This window comes from Halichoerus grypus, chromosome 11 (assembly GCF_964656455.1).
Source record: "Halichoerus grypus chromosome 11, mHalGry1.hap1.1, whole genome shotgun sequence".
NCBI classification, from domain to species: Eukaryota; Metazoa; Chordata; class Mammalia; order Carnivora; family Phocidae; genus Halichoerus; species Halichoerus grypus.
The window spans coordinates 47552137-47572444 of NC_135722.1; the positions used below are offsets into that span (position 1 = coordinate 47552137).

General features: G+C 58.0%; 1 protein-coding gene across 4 annotated transcripts in view; it reads right to left on the minus strand.

Annotated features, from left to right (window-relative positions):
* The window catches only part of TUB (TUB bipartite transcription factor), an 84111-nt gene that overhangs the window by 11261 nt on the left and 52542 nt on the right, over nucleotides 1-20308 (minus strand). For 2 of the 4 annotated variants that reach the window (XM_078058437.1, XM_036101536.2), the window contains exons 1-4: nucleotides 11907-12251; nucleotides 3082-3133; nucleotides 2446-2608; nucleotides 451-594 (exon numbers count right to left, since the gene is read on the minus strand). In XM_078058437.1, the coding sequence (XP_077914563.1) occupies nucleotides 451-594; nucleotides 2446-2608; nucleotides 3082-3133; nucleotides 11907-11944 (397 nt within the window). In that variant the 5' untranslated portion in view covers nucleotides 11945-12251. Of the gene's footprint in view, nucleotides 1-450; nucleotides 595-2445; nucleotides 2609-3081; nucleotides 3134-11906; nucleotides 12252-20308 lie in introns of those variants that run through there. The other 2 variants (XM_078058436.1, XM_036101535.2) reach the window with 1 other exon arrangement.

Here is a 20308-nt window from a genome sequence, read left to right on the forward strand (position 1 = left end):
CTGGGGATCTTTTCTGGAGAGAGAGAAACCCAGAGAACAGACTGGTCTGTGGGCCCAGAGGGTGGAGTTAGGGCTAGAGCGGAGAGTCGAGAAAGCCCACGTGACAGCCTCGAGTACCGCACAAGGATGGGGCAGGCTGCCTGGGGCAGGACAGAGGTGGAGGGTGCTCAGGCCAGGTGGGGGAGGGGCTGCCTGGGCTGGACCCAGGCGAGCTGCACTTCACTTCCTGGCAGTGCGGGGAGCCTGCCCATGCCCACGGGCAGCCCAGGAACCCCCGTGAGCTAGAGGAAGCCTGAGCGCCAGCTGGGTGGGGGCCCAAGTGCCCTTCTGCGCCTTCATGGAGGCCTCCCACCCTGTCCCTTACCTCCAAGTCTGGAGGAGAAGCCTCCCCCCAACCCTCCAGTGGGAGCCAGGCCTCCTGAGGAGGGGCTGTCGTGGAGGCAAGCCAACCTTTGTGCTTCCCCTGCTTCTCCTTCCTAGAGGCCCCGCCCTGGCCCCCCGCTGCAGCTGCTGCCTTGGTTCTCTTGGCTGAGGCTGGTGCTGTTGGGCGGGCGTCTCCCAGCTGCGCACTGGTAAGTGAGTCGGCCTCTTGAACTGCTCAGGCGAGAGCCCGAGAGAGAGAGAGAGAGAGAGAGAGAGAGAGAAACATGGGCCCTAGGTGAGACCAGAGCTCCAAGTGGAACTCCTCAGCACATTTGCCAGGGCCCCACCACCACCCAAGCCCTGCCAGGGCCTCTGTCCCACCCACCTCTACAAGACAAAGGGGCCGGGGCAGGCCAAGCTGGAAGGAGGTGGTTCCTGAAGCCCCATGTGATAGTCAACAGGCTGGCCCACGGCATGATCAACCAAGAAGCACGCAGTCAGAGCTCTGGGCCAGCAAACTGTGTGAGCCTGGGGAGGGCGAGGGAGAGCATCTGGGAGAAAGTGGGTCACTCAAGGTGCTGAAGACTGAAAAGGCTGCATTTCCTAGAAGAGCCCAGAACTCGTAGGGCAAGCACTCCAGGGAGCCTGCACCGGCCCGCGTGGGACAAGCCCATGGGAGCCTGGCACCCAGAGTACCCCAAGCAGGAGGGTAACTCTGGCCTACAAGGAGCTGCACACACCAACAGGGTCACAGCTGGGGGGCCTCCATAGTCTCCACACATCAGAACCCCAACCTGCTCAAAGTCTTTGAATGACTTCTCATTGCTCGTAAGATGAAGACCACCATTCTCCCGAAAGTCTGGCCCCTCCAGCTCCCTTCCACTTGGCCTTGGCCTTCACAGCACACCCCTCATCTCCCGGGCACCCCAAGTCCCAGCCCCACCAGGCGCTTTCAGTGCCTTCCCTCTTGCCACAGGGGCTTTGCTCTACTTTCCCACCGTCTGCACTGTCCTCACTCCGGACGTTGGCCCCCCTGACCCCAACTAAACTCCCACTCAACCTATGGATTCCAGCTCAGGCGTCACCTCCTCAGGGAGGCCTTCCCTGGCCCTCGTCTGGCAGCAGTCTCTCTGCCGTTCACTCACAGAGCCTGTTTCTCTCCACCAAGCACACCTGTGACCACCTGTTTAACTCTCTCCCTTCCTAGACCTCCAGGTCCATGAACAGAGAACACGCCTGTTTTGTGCTTCCCCAGGACCCTCAGCCTCTAATCCAGAGCCTGACACAAAGTAAGCCCTCAATAAATATTTAAAAAATGAATATACAACATGGATGAGCATGGTCAGTGAAAAACTGTTCGCTGGGAGCAGTTCTCACTGATGCCAAACCCCCTCAGCCTCTGGAACCGACCCCCTTGTATTTAACACCAAGAGCCAGCAGAGGGCAGAGCAGGCGGGGCTGGAGGGGCCCTCGGAACCAGGGACCCCGGGTCAGCCAGCCGCGCCTCCTCAGGGCTTGGCGCTGGGCAAAGGCACCCGCCCCCCCAAGCCTGGGCAGCAGTCTCCGCAGGGAACAGCATTCACGACTGGACCGCGGGACACACCATGGCCGCTTCGATTTTTAAAGCCCCAAGATACAGGATGTTCCTCAACTTTACGAGGGGAGAAAATAGGCCGAGAGAGAGTAAGTGACTTGCTCACAGCCACAGGGGAGCAGAAACTATCTTCCGACGGGCGCGGGACCCGCTCTCTCCGGAGGGGCTGCAGCCTTTCTGCGGGCCCGGCCCTGCCCCGGGCACGCGGTCGGTGCTCAAGAAACACCCGCCAAGGCCACCAAAGCCTCAGGATGCCTGAGCACATGCAGGGGCCCCGGACTCCAGGTCCCGGCCTCCCTCCACCTGGGCTGGGCGTCGTCCGGCCTGAGCAGCCCGACGGGAGGAGCCCCTCGGCCGCCCCGGCCGGCCGGAAGTCCGTGAGGCCGGCCGGAAGTCCGTGAGGGGCTCCCCGCAGCAGTGCCGGCGGGAGGGGGGCGCGAGGCCGCAGCACCGGGCCCTCCCCAGGCCCTCCCCGGGGCGGGCTCTACCTTGGTAGCTGGTGCTGCCGCTGCTGCTGAGGTAGGACTCCACCAGGGGCGCCTGCTCCTCCGACTGCCGGGCCCGCCGGCTCCGGGGCCGCCCGTCCGCGTTGGCCTGCACCATCAGGGGCTCCTGGCGCTTCTTCTTCTGCTTCTGCTCCAGCAGGGCCCGCTGCAGGCACGGGACAGACACAGGAGTCGGCGGGCCCTGAGAGCGCGGCCCGCCGCTTCCACCCGGAGGGCAGGCTCCCAGCTGGGACCAGAGAGAGGGCCCCGATCGCTCAGCTCGGTTCTAGGGGTTGCCAGGGGGTCCACAGCCCACTTTGGGCCGACGCTCCGTGCCCTTGGCACCTGGAGACTCAGGGTCCGGGAAAAGGAGGCACAAGTCAGCCCAGGTGGCCGCCCCGGCAGGACCACGGCACGGATGTCCGGTGCTCCGACCGCAGCCACCAGCTGCCTGCCCGGCAAAAGCCCTGAGCTCTGGGGCAGTGCTGATGCTGAGCTGGTCCAGACAGGGCTCGCCTCTCTTCTGTGCGAGTCTCCTCCCCGCCAGCCAGGGTCACCCCAGGAAGGGAGACAATCCTCGCTCTCCACCCAGGATGGGGAATGCTGACTGCCCGTCCTCCCGGCCCCGGCCCCACTCACCTGCCGGTCCAGCTTCTGCTGCCTCAGGTTGCTGCCCTCATCATCTAAGACACTGCAGAGGGAGACAGGGGCACTCAGGGCCTGCCGGCCGGCTGCCACAACAAAACCCAGAGCCCGCCCCTCGCACATCTGGGTTCTTTAAACCCCTCCCGTCAGGACTCCTGGGTACAGAGGAGAGGGGGGAAGGGTGGAGCTACTATCTGGAAACTGGCTCCAGACAAAAAGGTGGGAGCTGTATTTTGGCCACTTTAGGAGCTTTCTCCTGCTGGGGTCCCTGCTGACCCAAGGAATTCCTAGTCAGCCTGGCCCCGGTAAGTACAGAAGGAGACATGCCTGAGATCCAGGGGAACCTGCCCAGAGGCGTCAGGTGCAAGCCAGGCCCAAGGCTGGGCTTCAGACCCAGGCGCCTGTCGGCTCCAAGTCCCTCTCGGATCTCACCAGCTCTTCCCATCTTTCTGTCCTTCCTAGAGGAGGCTGGATCCTTTGCGGCAGACTCTTTCCTCTTCTATTCAAACTCCTGGCTCTCCAGGTGGCAGAATGGAGGTGCTGCCCACCCCCTCCCCTCTTAAAGAAGGCTGAGGGTCCCCTCATTTGGGAGAGCGAAGCTAAAAGACCAACCAGCCCCTGAGGGCAGGGCTAGGGCCGGGTGGGGATATCTGCAGGCAGACACAGCCCAGCAACCAGCCAACATGGCCCAGGGGGCACCAGGGCATCAAATCCTTCAGTCCCTAAGGTCTTGGAACGGGCAGCGTCACCTCACATAGGCTGGACCTGCCTCCCAGGAAGACAAGCGTAATTAGGGAGCTCCAACCACTTAGCATTCCTTCTAGTCCAAGATACATCCGTGAGCCGTAGCCCCCAATTCTATAAAAGCCAAGGTTAGGGGGTAGTAGGGCTGGCGTCTGAGGACCTGAGCCCTGGGAACCCCCAGACTACCCTGGCGCAGTGATGCTGGAGCCTGCCCCTGAAGCAGACCTTGAGCGGGTCCCTGCACAGGCATGCCTGAGTGCATCAGGTCTGTATGCGAAGCTCTAAGTATACGTCGTGCGTGTGCACACACCGGGAGGTGTCCACATACACGAGCACATCTACAAGTGTGAGCACACACCGCACAGCTGTGCAGATGAGCGCCTGCGTAAGAAGTGGGTGCGCTTGTGTGCAGGTGAGCACAGTACGCGTGTGAGGAGGGAAGGTGAGGGCGAGTCACCCCGAAGACAGGCTGCAGCCAGTGCCACCTCCTCCCGACGACAGGAGCTCTTCTACCGGCAACACTCATCGACCTGCAGTGTCCCTTCGGCTCATCCAACTACCCGTGTGCCCGTGTGCCGGGGGCCCAGCCAAGGGTGTGGCAGGAAGTGCATGGAGTCCACAGCCCACCGCCCACCTCCCCGGCCACAACCTAAGACAACTGCCCGGTTTTAACTGGTAGCTGTCCTCCTTACTTGAAGGCCTTTCCTGACACCCAGGGGCTGCCCTGCACTCAAGAGGAGCCCCAACTGTGCTGAGTCTGGTCGCAGCCTTATTCTCCAAAAGCCTTGGCTGCCAGAACACAAGGGAAGACACTACTAAACAGACGTGCTTCTCAGTCAAGGCCTCAGTCCACCTAGAATCGCCCACAGCTGCACGTGGGACTCCCTGAGGGCACTGCCAGGACCAGGCGGCAGGGACCCGGCTCCTAAAACCTCAAGCTGGCTGGCACAGGGAGTGCCATCCGAGAAAGCAGGCACCCCAGGCCGGAGGGCGGCAGCGAGAGTTCTGAAGGAAGGATGCGTTTATTCGGGTGAGCAAGGTGCCTGGGGGCCCCGCCAGGTCTGAGAGGCTACACCTCTGCCGCTGGCCTCTCCACCTTCAGTCAGTGGCCTGACTGAAAACTGCCGAGGCCACGCATCCGCTCCCACAGACCTCAAGGGCTCAGTCCACAAACGCCACGGTCCACCGGGGTCTGCGGCATGAGCAACGCGGATTCCTTACAAACCAGCGGGAGATGGATAGAAACGGCACTCTGGACTCCACGTGGCACCGCTGACGGCAACAACAGGGCCTGAAACCCAGCCGCGCTCCGCCTGCCAGGCTCTGTGCCTGGGTCCACGCGGGGCAGCCCGTCATCTCAGTCATGCTAGCGGCCTGGCCACAGGAGCCCACGTCGCCTCCACGAGACCGCTGGCTCTGAGTCCTGGGGCAGGAGGCAGCTTCGTGGCTCCCTGGCATGGCGCAAGTCCCCTGCACTTTCGAAGGGCAGGGCCAGGGACAGCCAGGTCATCCGGGGACTGAGCTTGGGGAGCAGGGCAAAGCCCCGCCCTCTGTGGTGCTGACGCAAACATCTAGGGTCATTCAGAAAAGGGGACATCGGCCGCGAGTTAAGCTGACACAAGCAAAGCCACCTCCAGAAGCGCCGGGTCACAGCTGCAGCTCGACGGACAAGGGTGGCTCTGGTGTCCCTATCCGTTTGGGGGGGGGGGGCGCACATCCCTAGCCCAGGCTACCGTCCCACTGCCCGGACTCTCCACAGGTCACGCGCGGGCAAGGAGGCTGCTTTCCTCCTCCTCCGGCCCCACCTCCATTCCCTGATCGGGCAGAAAGAGCCAGAGCCGCAGGCCTTGGTACCGCCGGTCACCTGGCAGGACTACAGGTGGAACGGACTTCACGACCGGCCCTCACAGAAAGATGGATGAAAAGGGGTAAGCTTCTGAAGATTCCAGAAACTCGGATAGCCTGGAAGTGCCTGGAGAGCCACGCCCCACCTCCCTGGCCACCCCGCAGGGCACACTGGAGCGGCGGGGGGGCCGGCCTGTGCAGGGGCGCGGCTGGGAGAAGCCACGTGCGCCCGGCCAGGGGTGAGGAAGAACGTGCCTGGCTGCGCAGGACCCCCCCGGGAGGGCCGGCAATCCACGCAGCTCCGAGCAGTGGCTCCAAGAGTGGGCGACGGCGCGTCCAGGAAAGCAGATTCCTGCCGGGGCCCTGTTTCTAGGACAGCGGACCACGGGCCCCCGGCAGGGAGGAGCCCGGACAGCCTGACAGCACTGTGTCTGAGGCGCACATCGGCCCCGATGGAGAACAAATCCCCGCAAGCCCCAGCGGCTGCTGAGAACCACGGCAACAAGGGGGGCTGTGTCCAGGGAGTGGAAGGAAACCCCTCTCCCCTCCCGGGCAGGCCCCGCCCCCGCCCCACCCCTCCAGGCAGCCCTGCCCCTCAGCTCCCACCAGGGCTCCTTCCTTCCTGTCCCGCCGCCACTCCCTGGCCTGCCTCTACCCGATGGGCACTGTTCTGGGCAACACTAAATGGTAACCACAGAGGAGAAAGTAATGGCTTTTTAACAACTCGGGCTCCAATTACGGAATCGCTGCCAAGCCCGGGCTGGCAGCTGAGGCCCCGCCAGGAGCCTCGGAAAGGAGACAGGGCACTGATGGATGGGTCCTCCAGCTGACCCTGGCGGCTCCTTCATCACGGTCGCCTCCTGCTGGGGACCGGACCAGGGAGATCCAGGAACGCACCGGCCACTGGCTCCTGAGGGTAGGAGAAACCCAGTCGGCCGTGTCCACTAATCCACCCATTCTGCCCAGGGCCAACGAGGTGGCCCTTCGCCTCCCAGGGAGACAGCCCCTCCATGTCTTGCCTCCCCCGAGCTGCCCAACAGGTATCTGGAGAGAAAACCATGCTTGATAACGAATGAGAGGAGGGGCACTGCTCCCAGGGGATGGAAAAGCCAGCCGTGGACAACACATTTAGGAAGCCGGGTCCCTGCCTCTCTTTAGACTCCACCCCCTGCATGCTCAGCTAACCCACCAGAGCTGACCAGAGCCCTGGGGGCCAGGCTACCTAGGGACAGGCCCGTACTCCACGCCCAATTCACTCTCCCCTTTTATGCCCACATTCCTTCCACTCAGTCACAGCGGAAGCTGCCCCTGCTGGACCCAGGGAGACAGAGGAGTAAAGAGCACGCAGGGGGCCAGGCTGCAAGCCCTGTACCTGTGCCAGACTTCCCCACCCCCACCCCAGCACGCCCAGATCTGCCCCTAGTGGCTGCCTGGAACACCAGGGAAACACAGTACGGGGGGGAACAGGGGCAGCCCCAAAAGGGAGAAGCCCACAGGGCTCACAGGAGTCCCAGCCTCCCAGGATGGGCCCTCTCCATTTCTGCCGTGGGCTCCCAAACTTAGCACGTCATTAAAACATTCGGCCCTGACTTGGTGATTCAGAACTGTTGGGGAAGTTAGCCCAGAATCAATCCCTCACCTCATTTTCTCTTTTAAAGCAAGAAACATAGGTGATTTTAATGTTCAGTCATGCAAATGAGGGCCATGAGCCACAGCTGGTGATCTCTAAAGAACAAAAAAGAAATCCGAGAGTTGCTCAAAGTATGCAAATGAAGCCTTCTGTTCAGATGGGGGAAGAAATCGTAGTCTGTAGATCGATCAGTCTTACACAGGCCCCAGGTAAGATCATGGGACAGATTCACTGAAGAGCTAGAAGACCTAGTGATCAGCAGGACTGAGCCCAGTCGGCCAGCAAGTCAGGGCACATGCCCCCAGACCTACCCGGGAAAATGGGAGGGCAGCACAGCCAGGCTGCCACATGGAAATCGCAAGGATCAGTGACAGTCACTAGTGGGCAAGATAAAGCAACGTGAGTGGCATGCTCCTCCAAAGAGACAGGGTTTTGCGACAATAAAGCATGCCATAAGCAGAGGTTTCCAGCATCCTGCTTCGCTTGCTTAGCATGTTTACTGATGACCTAAAGACAAGGCAGGCCTCCCAGCAGACTTAGAGGTGACACAAAGTCGAAGTGATACTAAACTGTTCATTAAGACAGTAGGACTTCAGAAGACACCGGAGAGCTTGCAGAGTCTAACCAAAGGAAACCTCACAGGGGAAGGTCATGTCTTACATGTGGGTCCCCAAACCCAGGTCTGCCCCACACAGGCAGAATGGGGGACACAGGGCTTGACATCAGCCTGATGAGACTTTGGAGTTCTGTTTACAGAGGCCTCAAGGTGACGAGTCAGTGAGCCAAAGCTGTCCCCCATGACAGGGAAGGCCCAAGGTCAACAACGGGAGCAGGGCCCCCAGCAAGGAAGTAACAGCCTCCCTCTGCTCAGGGTGGGAGAGGCCACACCCAGGAAGCTGCAGGTGGCTCCAGACGCCTGCTGGAGGAGGGCAGAGACCAACCTGAGGGGAGCCGCACAGTCCCTGCTCCCTGAGTCCTCTCTCACCCGTGTTCCTGCTCCTTCCACCCGAAGCAGCAGCGGGACGACTTCCCCAGACGTCCCCAGGGCGCCGGGGCTGGGAGTAGCCAGAGATTCTGCTCCTCCTCCCTGCTGCCGGAGGTGAAGCGGCCACCATAGCATCCACGGCACCCCGAGGCTTCCCACACAGGCAGAGCTGGAAGAGCCAGGTCTTGCTTGGTCAGCAGTCCTTCCACTCCCCCGAAGCGTCGTCCGGAAATGGTGGGAGGACCCTCACAAGAGCCAAGAGGAGGGAAAACCCAGAGGCACGCTGAGGCTCACCCCGAGGAAGAGCTTTCTAACGGTCACCCCCACGTGATGGAAGGGCGCATTCACACAGAGGACCCGACAGCCTGTAAGGGCCCTCCCAGCTGCGATGCTCATTCTCTGACGCAGGCCACACTTGTCCAGCACTATTCCTCTCCCTGAGGGGAGACTACTACATCCCTCGGGTGTGCTGAGAGCCCAGGTGTGCAGCCAGGAAAGCCAGAAAGTCTGAAAAGCCATCTGGGGATGCCTCTTTGACTCAAAGTAGTGCGCATCTTGTCTATGCTGGGCCACGCCAGGCACACAGCCCAGGACCAAGTGCGGTCCCTGCTCTCCAGGAGTTCGGGGCCGGGTTGGGGGGAGACAGTGCAGAGAGAGCACTGAGGACAGGGCCCGCCATTGCTCCTTCGCTCTTAATGCTCCACCTGCAGCTCATAAAAGGTTGTGAAGCCAGGGAGGAGGGGCATTTAATACTCAAGAAGAACACAGATGAAGAGAAAATGGCAGAAGTGAAAATTATTACTACTAATAATAGAAAAAAATCAAAAGGCAAAACATTATTCCAGTTGTTCAACTTTATAAACTAAATGGCTCCCTTCTGAGTCAGAATGTGAGATTAATCCATGATCATTATAAACTGAGCCACAATTACCCTTAAGAAGATTATCGCCAACTGGCAGTTGCTTCAAAGAAAATGAGCCAGGCCTAGGGAACGCAGGTGCAGCCATCACAGAGGGAGTAAAACCCCCACCAGGAGAGCTAACAAGAAATCGACCGACCTCTCTCCCCCAAACCAAACAACGCATTCCAGTTCTGACACGCTGTGACACTGGGGAAACCTCATACCGAAGCACGTGCCCACGTGCCCATCGCCCTCATCTGCAAGTAAACGGCCTTGCCTGTCTTCTGCCCCAGTTTTCTGCGATCACACAGGCAGGTGGCTTTAACTGCAATCAGCAGCCCAGTTAATGAGAGAGGCAATTTGCATCTCCTCTTCTCAGCCCAGGTCTCCCCGTTCTGGAAGGCTACACCCAAAGTCCAGTGCTTTCCCAGGCTCAGGGCATGCTCAGAAAGACCCCAGCAAGGCAGCAGAGATTCTGGCAACTTCTGACTATAGCCTGCCCCCCGCTCGAGACCCACCCTCCCTGCCACAGAGCAAGAAGGCAGGGGTGACAGAGCAATGGGACCGCAAGCAAGTAGGGCCACAAAGGTGCCAAGCTGCTCCTCAGGGATAGGCTTCCAGGGCAACAGGATTCTGTGCTCCAGGTGGCGTGTTCGGGCCCAAGAAAGGAATGCGGGGATAGGGTGGTTGGGCCTAGGCCGGGGCAAGTGCCAAATCACCCCCTGAAGGATGCGAGTGCCCTGGGCGCCGCTGGAGGACAAAGCCATTTCCCAGAGACAAGCCCACCTCCCGAGGGACCTCTTTCCTAGAGGGAGGCTTTCTCTAAGACTTGTGCACTTACTCTACACACTGTTCTGGTCTTTGGCTTCTGGGAGAGGCTTCCTTGACCCATGATCTGGCCTGGACCCCCGTTCTGCCAGATCCTAAACACACCATCATATCCACAGCCACAAGGGCTCTGCCTTCCTGCCCTCCTAAGTCAGTCTGTGGCCACCACCCTGCCACGTGCCCCCCCACACTCGTACTTCCACAGCGTTAGAGGCCACTCAGCCTGCAGGTGCTCCCCAGGCACCTCTGCTGGGCGGCTAGAAAAGGTTAATGGTACTCCGTGGGGCTGCACGGTCTTCTAGAAGGTCCTCGGCACAGACGCGTCAAGCCAGGATGCTCCAGAAACTACCTGCGCCCCTAGCCTGGATGCCCGGTGCAGGGAAGCAGCTCCTGAGTCAGCAAAGCCCCAGTCTCCCGATGGGAGTATCTCCCTGATCTATGGGAGACTCTGAGGTGTAACTGCATTATGTCTGCAGGAAACCCTATGGGTGACTCGTGTGTGTGCACGTGTGTATGTTGGTGGGAGGGGCACCCACAAATTCTAACTTGGGAAGCCCTAGAGCCCCCAAAGGAGCTTAGAGACAACAGTTCTCAGGAGAAACCCTGAATCCCCAGGTCAGTGACAGGTGCTTGTTTGCAGAAGGATCTCCTTTTAACAAGCCTCAGGCGGTTTCAGCTGGTTTCCATTTTGGATGCTGTCTGGACAGACTCCTGGAAGAGCTCTGTCAGAAGTATTTTCTATCGGTGACCAGAATCAGGTCCCTTCCCGAGAGCTGGCTGTGTTACAAGGCGGGTCTGGAGGCTCTGCTCCTCCAGCCCGCAGGCATGAGCACCTCGGCGGGCAATAGCACAGTGGCCCTCAGCAGTCCAGCACCCATCTTACACACGTGCCTCTCTGGGAGGCCTGGAGACAGCCCCGTAGCCCATGGCAACCAGGAGCCAATAGGTGGCCAAGGATCTGGCGCTGCCATGACGATGAGCTCTATTCCAGGGGTAATGGAGAGAATGAAGAGTGGATGGGGGAAAGGCCTGCACCTGTATGAGAAGCCTCCAACACCCCTCCCCCACCCCAGCCACCAGGCAACCGGCAAAGCCCATCTATCCTTGGGACAGACCACAGAGTCTGGGGACACAGGGTACCCGTGCTTTCGTGAGTGTAAAGGCGGTCTATGTATTGTGAGTTGGTGGGTGTCCAGGTATAGACCTGTTCGCAAGTGCATTTCCGAGTCTCTGATATGAGTAGTACCTGTGAATGGGTAGCGGGTGTCAGGTATTGTCCAAATACAGGATGTGTTATGGGCACAGAGAGTAGGAGTACACCTGTGTGAGACCAAGAATCAGTGTAGGTGGAGACGTACGGGGGCATGTGTGTATGAGCGGCCTGTGCTCTTGGTTCAGAATAACTGTCTCCAGGAATTCATGCTCTGCGTGTGTGAACAGACCAGCAGGAGTGTCTCTGGCCCGAGGCACCCACGGGGGGTGCATGCCTGCAGCTGTACGGGTGTCTGTCCACAGCTACACCGGCGTGTGACCCGCTGTGCTGGGCCTAGGAGGAGGGCAGAGCAGTGCGCTCCCTCCCCGGGCGGCCACATGGCGCTGCCCAACCCAACACGGCCCACACAGGCCCAGAGCACTGGCCCCTTCCAGCAGCCCCGGCGGACGAGAGACGGAGCAGGGCAGGCCGGTTCAGTCCGCCGGGGGCCCAAAGTTGGGGTAGGAAGGCCCGGCGCCTCCAGCCCGCGCCCGCAGTGTGGGATGGGATAGGTACGGGGGCCCTGCACCCCGGGTCGGGGTGGTGGGCGCCGCTCGCCCCGAGCGCTGGAGGGTAGTGGGCCGAGCCCGCGCCCCCGAGCTGAAGGTGGGGGGTGGGCCGGGCGCCCGCGTACCTGTAGGGAATCCAGTCGGAATGCGGCTTGGAAGTCATGTCTCCCGGGGGCGGGGCGGCGGCTGCGGCTCTGGAAGCCGGGGCCCGCAGGGGACGGCGCGGGGGCCCTGCTCAGCTCCCGGGCCGCCCCGGGCCGCATCCTCCCGGGCCGGGGCGCTGGGCCCCGCCGAGGCCCGCGCTGCACGCCAGGGCCCCGGCCGCGGGCTCGGCGAGCGGCTGTCTGCGCGGCGCGATGGGCGAAGCGGCGGAGTGCGCGGGGCCGCGGCGGGCGTGCGCGCGCGTGGAGGCGGGAGAGGCTCGCCCGCACCGCCGGGCGCCACTGGAGGGGCTCGGTCCCGCGCCGAGGGGCCCGAGCGCTGCGCGGCGGCGGCCGCGGCCCGCCCCTACCCCCGCCCCCTCGCCCCGCCCCTGGCAGAGACCCCACCCCCGGCCGGCGCCGGCGTTCCGAACGCCCCCGCCCCCGCTCCTTCCCCGAAGCCCCGGGGGCTCCCGCGCCGCACACGTGACCGCGCCCGCGCCCACCCTGGGCTATGGCCGCGGCCGCTGGGCGGGTCCCCAGACCTCCGAGCCTCAGTTTCTTTCTCTGTGAAGCGGGGATATTTCTAACTCCTACCTGCCTGCCTGGCTTACCTATCTCCACCAAGGGATGGGAACCGCTGCTTAGATGGGGAGTGGGAGGAGCAGTGGGGGGTGGGATCCTTCGGTGCGGGGAAAGAGCTGAGGCCTGAGAAGAACCGAAGAGGTCTGGGGGAACCTGCAGATCCGAAGTGTGGAGGCTGGCCTTCCCCTCGCTGCCCCTTCCACTCCCCCACACCCCCCTCCTCACAGGCCCCAGGGGAACCTTTGTTTTTTAGTAAGGGAGCTGCTTTCTCAAAGCCGTGGGTCTTTCCCCTCTAAGCTGTAGCAGTCAAGAGAAGAATAACATACGCTATTGCATTCCCAGCCCTTATAAATTTATATTATTTAAGCTCCACAACAGCTTTGAGAGGCAAGTATTTTATTCCTATTTCCAGAGAATAAAGCCTCAGTAATGCTAAGATGCCCAAGAACATAAAGCTACAAAGCGATGGAGCTGAAATGGAACCAGGGTCTCCGTCCTCCAAAGCTCTTTCTAGGGGCCACACTTAAAAGGAGACAAAAACTTCTTTTAAAAGGTCATCTTAAAAGTCCCTGGGTGCTGAGGAGGTCTTGGCTGTGACTCACACCAACTCTAAAGCCAGCCATGGCATGATGAAGTGAAGGACAGTGAATCCCGAGCTGGGGAGGAGAGAACAGGTGATTGGGCAGGGGTCTTCGGAGGGGCACAGTCTCCACACTCCATGTGGGTGTCCTCACGTGCACCCTGGATTCAGCAGCGCGCACACCCTGCAACCGTGCAGGTCCATGTGGTGCAAAATAGGCCATCAGGACTGCATGACTGGGTGGGAGGGAGTGTGAGAAGAACCAGCTGGGCTGAGAGAGGGCCCCGTCCTGCTGCCCTAGGTCCACAGCCAGGACTCCCCACCACAGGACTCTCCCAGCCTTTCTGCCTGGCCTGGCCTTCCCCATTAACTATTAAAAACAATATCCAAAATGTTTGGAGCATTTGCTGAGCTCCAGGTGCTCTCTACACTGTAACTCATTTCATCCTCACAACCACCCTAGGAGGTGGATGCTATTATCATACCCATTTCACAGCAGAAGAAACTGAGGCACAGAGAAGGCAAAGATCTTGCCCGACGTCATAGAGCTATTCAGTGGTGAAGCTGAGATTCCCACACAGCAGTCTGGGCCCACAGCCCTTGCCCTTAGCCTCCTTCCAGCCTAGCACGGTTCGTGCCACATGCCACACACCCGGTCTCTTTCTTCAGGTTTCTGGAGTGCAGGACAGGACAGATCCATCTCTGTCTGGCACAGCATCAACAGTCTCTGAAGGCTGTGACCTCTGATTATCAACCTCCAAGAGCTATCACTGTCACAGCGGACAGAAGGCAGACAAAAGAAATCACCCCAGAGTGAGGTGCAGGGGGCAGAAAGCAGGGCTGTTTTCTTGCCTGCTGGGACACTTGGCATGGGCCTCGGTTCCACCCATCGGGTTCCCAGGAAGGTCAGCAGAAAGGGACTGGCCCCTGCTTTGGAGGCCAAAGCACTACCCTGAGGGCCTCTGTCCTTTAGGACCAGAGGACAGAGCCCTGCGTCCCTGCCTAGCAACAAGAGGCTGGTCCCACCCTCCAGGCCACCCTTTCCCAAACTGCAACCCGCAGCTACCACTTCAGTGATGACTGACTAGAGCCTGGAAGACTACCCCTTCAAGGATGTGAATGCTTTCCCCATTTATTCCCAAATTATCTGACACCTTAAAGCAATCAGAATCAAGTTGGAAGGTCTCAGGAGCCTAAAGTAATTGAATCTATTAAATAGATACTTTAGGTTCTGTCCTGAGAGAGCAAAATCTGGAGGCAGAGTGAGGTGCAGAAATAAGACAGCTCCCCATGTCTCTTCCTGCAGAGGCTGTGCGCGTGCCCATGGCATGTGTGGGAGCCAGTGGGACTGCGTGCCATGTACCCACGAGTGTGCACGAGCGTGCGTGTATAAGGTGTCCTTGCAGCTGGTCTGCACAAGAACATTTGTTGGACGGCATGGGGAGGATCTCAGTATGTGCTTCTGTGAGTTCTAAGGGGTGTGTAAGTGTTCACACTCAACTCAGAACTGGCAATGGGTTTTCCTGCTCAAATAGTTTCCCTGGGGGCGCCTGGGTGGCTCAGTCATTAAGCGTCTGCCTTTGGCTCGGGTCATGGTCCCAGGGTCCTGGGATCGAGCCCTGCATCGGGCTCCCTGCTCAGAGGGAAGCCTGCTTCTCCCTCTCCCACTCCCCCTGCTTGTGTTCCCTCTCTCGCTGTCTCTCTCTGCCAAATAAATAAATCTTAAAAAAAAAAAAAAATAGCTTCCCTAGTTGACATTTTAAGTGTATGCCCTTGGCTTCCACTGAAAAGCCACTCCAGGAAGCCACAGGAGGTAGATTGTACTAGGCCATGGTTAGAACACAACTGTGCTATAGGGTGACCCTTGAGAAAGGGCCTAGGCTTTTCAGATTTAGCCTGCAGAACCAGGTGATCGCTCCCAAAATGCCGCCACATAGCAAACCCAATGCCTGCCTCACCACCTGCCCAAATCCTGCAAGGGTGGATTTAAATTCTCCTTGTTGCCTTTTAGGCATTTTCAAACATGGCCACGGTTTGTGAGGGGAGTGCAAGAGTTTAGGCCGAAGGAGACCCTCCCATCTGCTACCCCAGCTGGAAGACCCCAGTGCAAGCTCCTCTCAGCGAGACTAGTTCACCCAAGGAGGAAGGTTCGCACCTTCTTTCGGCACCTTGCCACTTCATGTGGAATTTTAAAATTTCAGTTTCTAATTTAACAGTTGTATTGAGTGCGGCCAACCTCTAATCAATTTTGGAAGCAACAGGATCTGAATAATAAGTGAATATCTATCCAGATCGGGCACCCAGTCCCAAGGTGCCCCACCTCAGAGCTTGGTGTTGCCTCCCTTCGGGCTGAGGAAGGCGATGGACTCGACCCGCCTGGGCTCGCAGGTCCGTGCAGGGCTCTGGCAGGTGTCAGGCCCGGTTCTGCTCCCAGGGAGCTTTCAGTTGGCGGGAGAGACGCAGAGAAGCCGGGTGCTAGGGTTACAACACAGGTGTACCAAGTGCTGGGGGCACAGAGGAGGGGTGGCCAGTGGTAGTGGGGCGAGGGAAGTCGGGGTAGGACAAATCTGCCCTGAGAGTGAAAAAGATGACCTTTGAATTGGTCCTTGAAGGATGAGTAGGATTTTGATAGACTGGTAAGAAAGGAAGGGGGGAGCTTTCCAGTTACTGAGATTCTACAACTGGCCCGGTGCTGAGCTGGGCTCTTTCACCAAAGGGCATTCTAGACACAGAAGATGACGTGAGCAAAGCCACGGGGACATGAGAACATGTGACCAATGCAGTTGATAATCAAAATGCAAACCCATGTGGTAGCACGGAGGTGAGTGGTTCCATGTGGCAGGAGAAGGGCCTAGAAAGTTAAGGTAGGGCTAGATCACATGGCACCCTGAACACCAGGCTGAAGAGTTTGGATTTTATCCTATAACCAACAGGGAACCACTAAAGGGTTTTAAGCCAAGAGTAACCTGCCCAGGTGTACTTTTAGAAAGATATAATTGGGAGCAAAATGGAGGACAGAGGGAGACAAGGCCAGACGTACCGACAACTGCTAGCTGGGTAATGGGAAAGTCCAGGACAGGGATGAGCAGACCCTGCACCAGAGCTCGGTGCCTTTTCAAAGCTGTTGAGCAGACATGATGGCAAAATGGTAGCATATGTGTGGCGGCCAGATAGTGCCCTCCAAAATTTCCACTTAAATAACTGCAGAATATACGAAGACCACCACCCCATTTCTACCTGACTCAAGGGAGATAAATAGGCTTACTGATGTATTTGAAAAAATGTAGGGTAAGCACTGGCAGAACTAAAAGCAATATGCTTATTTTCCAAATAACTGCAGGAGATAATAGCAAATTAAAATCTCCACCACCACCACCATCATCACCACCACAAGCACAGTCTAAAGAAAACATAAAATTGGGATAAAGCCAAATGAAATAGTGACAGAGTGAGTGTAAGTGGGGGGCCTGTGGATGGGATCACACACGACCATCACTGGTTGAGTGCATGCTCTGGGCCAGGCACTCATCCCCGGGTTTCATAGAAAGCAAATATGGGCAAGAGGATGACGAAATGCAACTCTCTGGTCTAGGAGCCGAGTGAATAAATAACGCGTTGCTGAGTGCGGTGGGATAACCCCGACCAAACAGGACCTGGAAGAGAGGGGGAGGAAACCCAGGTCTGTACCATTAGCCGACGCCTACCTCTAAATTGTTAGAGGCTTAAGGGGAATTTGAGAGAGAGCTTCAGGGTCCAGTGGACCCTCGTGGGAGCAGGGAAGGTACATGGCCTTTGCCTCAAATCCAGAGAGGTGGGCTTGAAGGAGAACCCCCTAGGATGGTCCTGAGGTCCATGGGGCACAGGCAGCGGATCCAGGCCTGCCAACCCGAAGAGCAGGGGGCGGGTGGCTGCCCTGCTGGCTGAGAGGGCTCTGCTCCTTCGGGGTCGGGTCTGTGCGCTTTTCCTGTGGACCAATGTGGGTCCTAGCATGAGGGCCAGATGCTGTTATCTTAGATCTCAGCCGAGAGGGCCCCATTGTGGGAGGAGGTGACAGTGGGGAGGGGATGAGCTCAGGCTTCCCAGGGCCTGAGAAAGGAACCAGAGTGTCCTGTGGAGCTATGGGGAGCGAGGATCACCCGCATCCAGGGAGCTGAGCTTCTGGAGACAGCCCAAGCGATGGAGTGGTGTCCAAGAATCCCAAAAAGCACCCAGAGGAGGGGGGTGGAAAGAATTTTCCTGCTCCTCTCCTCTCTTCTTCCCCTCCCTCCCTTCCCTCTGGACCCTGGAAAGGGTCAGAACTGCAAGCTGGACCCTCTCCGGCAGGCAGCTGGCTCACAGAACACTGTGATGGGCAAGAAGAGTTGGTGTAAACCTGAAATTCAAAGATTTTTTTTTTTATTACAATAGACAGGACATATGAATTACTGACAGGACAACCTTTGGTTACCTGGAAATGACCAGAAAAGTCATGGGACTTACCCTCAATTTCATCTAGGTTTGGGGGGGGGCGGGGAGCAGCCCCAGAGAATAAAATTAAAGAGACCGTGGGAGACAAAAATAAAGTTTGCTTTATGATTACATCTCATGAGTCATGCCTATTCAACCTAACTGTTACACATGGCTCCGCTCACTGAACCCTCACACCACCACTATGAGGTAGGTACTATTATTATCCCCATTTTACAGGTGAAGAAATGAGAGGTTACATAACCTGCTCGAAGTCACACAGGTAATAAGTGGGAGAGTTCAAATTCCAGCTCAGGCACCAGAGAGTTCTAGAGCCACAGGCTTCACTGCAATCCTCTAGAGAAAACCAGACGATGAGAGCCTTAGCCCTTTGACTCATTAATTCCCATTCTAGAAACCTGACCAAGGGAAACATGCAACGGTGTCAAAAGTTTACGAACAGAGATCGTCGGCACCACTTTGTTTCTAACGGGAGAAATTGGCAGGAGTAGGGGGTACGAAATGCCTATCATTTGGGACTTGGTTTTAAGTGAAGCATTCTGTGTTCACAGACTAGATCATTAGGCATCCTTTACAGGGAGGTTTTAACGACGGGGGGAGCAGGTTTACGAGATGGGATACGATACCGCCAGAAGGTAATGTGCTCTGAGGAAGCCCCGCGTGCGTGGGCTCATAAAAAGCTGCCTGGGGGGAGAGAGACACAGTCGAGTGCCATCAGCTAGGCCACCCGAGGACCCCATCCTCTCTGTGTGGCTCCTTGTTCCAGGTGCTGGCTTCCTCACAACTCTGGTTTTCCGCTCCTGTGAGGGCCTAGTAACCCCTAAAGAGTCCGGGCGACAGCCCTGGGCCTCCTTGGGTGGGAGAGGGACAGTAAATACCGTCCATGCACAGTGGATTTCGTAAGTAAATAAATAAATATTCTGGAAGCTGTGCAATTGAAATCTCCTTAGTCACCTAGTGGAGCATGATCTATCACCAAGACGACCCCCAGGTGGCCACACTGTAATGTGTGCGGGCATTGGAAACGCCTGCAATTTGGGGCCAGGTTATTTATCTTGGAGGGGCACAGGGGATGTGGGGGAAGGATGCTGAATCTTAATACCTGCCCCGTGCCCCCTTCGCCGGCTCCACTCTGAGAATCGGCTGAGTTTCGTGCTCTGAGGGCCGGGGCTGGGGGCGGGGAGGCCGGGCACTCAGTGGCCCAGTCCAGGACAGGCTGTCACTCCCAGACAAATGTCCCCCCCCCTCCCCGCCACCCACTTCCTGACAGGGCTTCTAGGCCCTGCTCTCCAGGGAGCAGGGGCTGAGGTTATAAACACAAAAAGGCTTCTGAGAAGGAGCCGCCAGGCCCCTGTGCTCAGCCTGCGGGAGGGGTCTGTTTTACCAGCATTATTGGATTTGCAGATAAGCAACAAGGAATTAAGCTGATCAGGAAGAGAGGGACAGAGCTGTCATTTGTTCAGAATGCAGGATTTATCTAGCAGAGCCCTCTCCTTTGTCAAACAAAGAGCCAGTGCTTCATATCCTCTAGCAAAGAACATTTTATTTTGTAACCTTTCAGAAAAGCCTATGAGTGTGCGTTTTTGACCTGTTATTCTTCTTCACCTAAGAAAACCTTGGTTATTTAAAATGTGAAATGCATTTTAAACAATCCTACTCTGAATTCATAAAACCATCTCTCTAGCAAGAGGAATCAGACCCTGAAATGCAATTTAAACTATTGCAAAGTTTATTACTCCCAATATACCAATATTTCGCTCCATGGCCTTCCCTCTTGCCGAGGATAGTTCATAAATACCAGACTAGCCCCACCAGGTTACTGAGGACGCAGAGTCCCGAAAGGCAGTGCTATGGGTCTGAAGTCAATAGTTTTGCCTCTCTGGCTCAGGTTTCCTATCTCTGAAACGGGAATGAAAGTTCCAACACCTATAACAGTAGTGAGTATAGAAGAAAGAACACGAGACCCAGGTTCCAGGGCTGGCTCTGTCACTAATGTGACCTTGAGGGAGTCTGTAACCTCTCTGTGCCTCGTGGAAATCAGGGGGTGGAACCATCTTGAGGGCTACCTCCCCCAGCACTAAATTTCTCTGATATTTTGACCTTGCAGCCCGAGACAAAAGACAGTTATGGCTTGCTCAACTCTGAAATAAGGATAAAAGTCTTGTATTTTATAGAAAAAATACACAAGAGTGAAAACACACTAGGTGTAGGGGAGGAACTCTTGTCCTCTCTGTGCTGCCAACTCACTGGGTGGCCAAGGACCACCGGCCCAGACTTGCCTCAGTTTCCTCATCCGTGAAGTGGGGACAACGCACGTCTTGCCTACCGCGCAGGGTGTGAGCGGCTGAACGGAGAGAAGGAGTGTGACCGCTGTGCGGGAAGTCGGAGGCGCCACGGAGAGGTGACAAGGATGGCAGTGAGACCTCCCACCTAGCGAGCCCGCACCCGGGCCGGCGCTGTGCCAAGCGGGGCTGCATTCTCTCCCTGCTCACGGCACCCCGAGGAGCCAGCATACAGGGGGAGGCAGAAGCACTCCGGCTCTCACAACAGCCAGGATTTACTCGGTCCCGACCAAACACTATGCCTTAGAGCCCCCGGCTCGGCTGAGGAGGAGGACAGAAGTCCCAGGGGCGGCTGCCTGGCCTGGGCTCTAGGAGGGAGGAGAGGGCCGCCCACCCCTCCTCGTCGCCCAGCTCTGGCACAGGGAGGAGGCCCTGTGGAGCCCCTTCCAGGCTTCTTGGATGAGCGAAGGGCC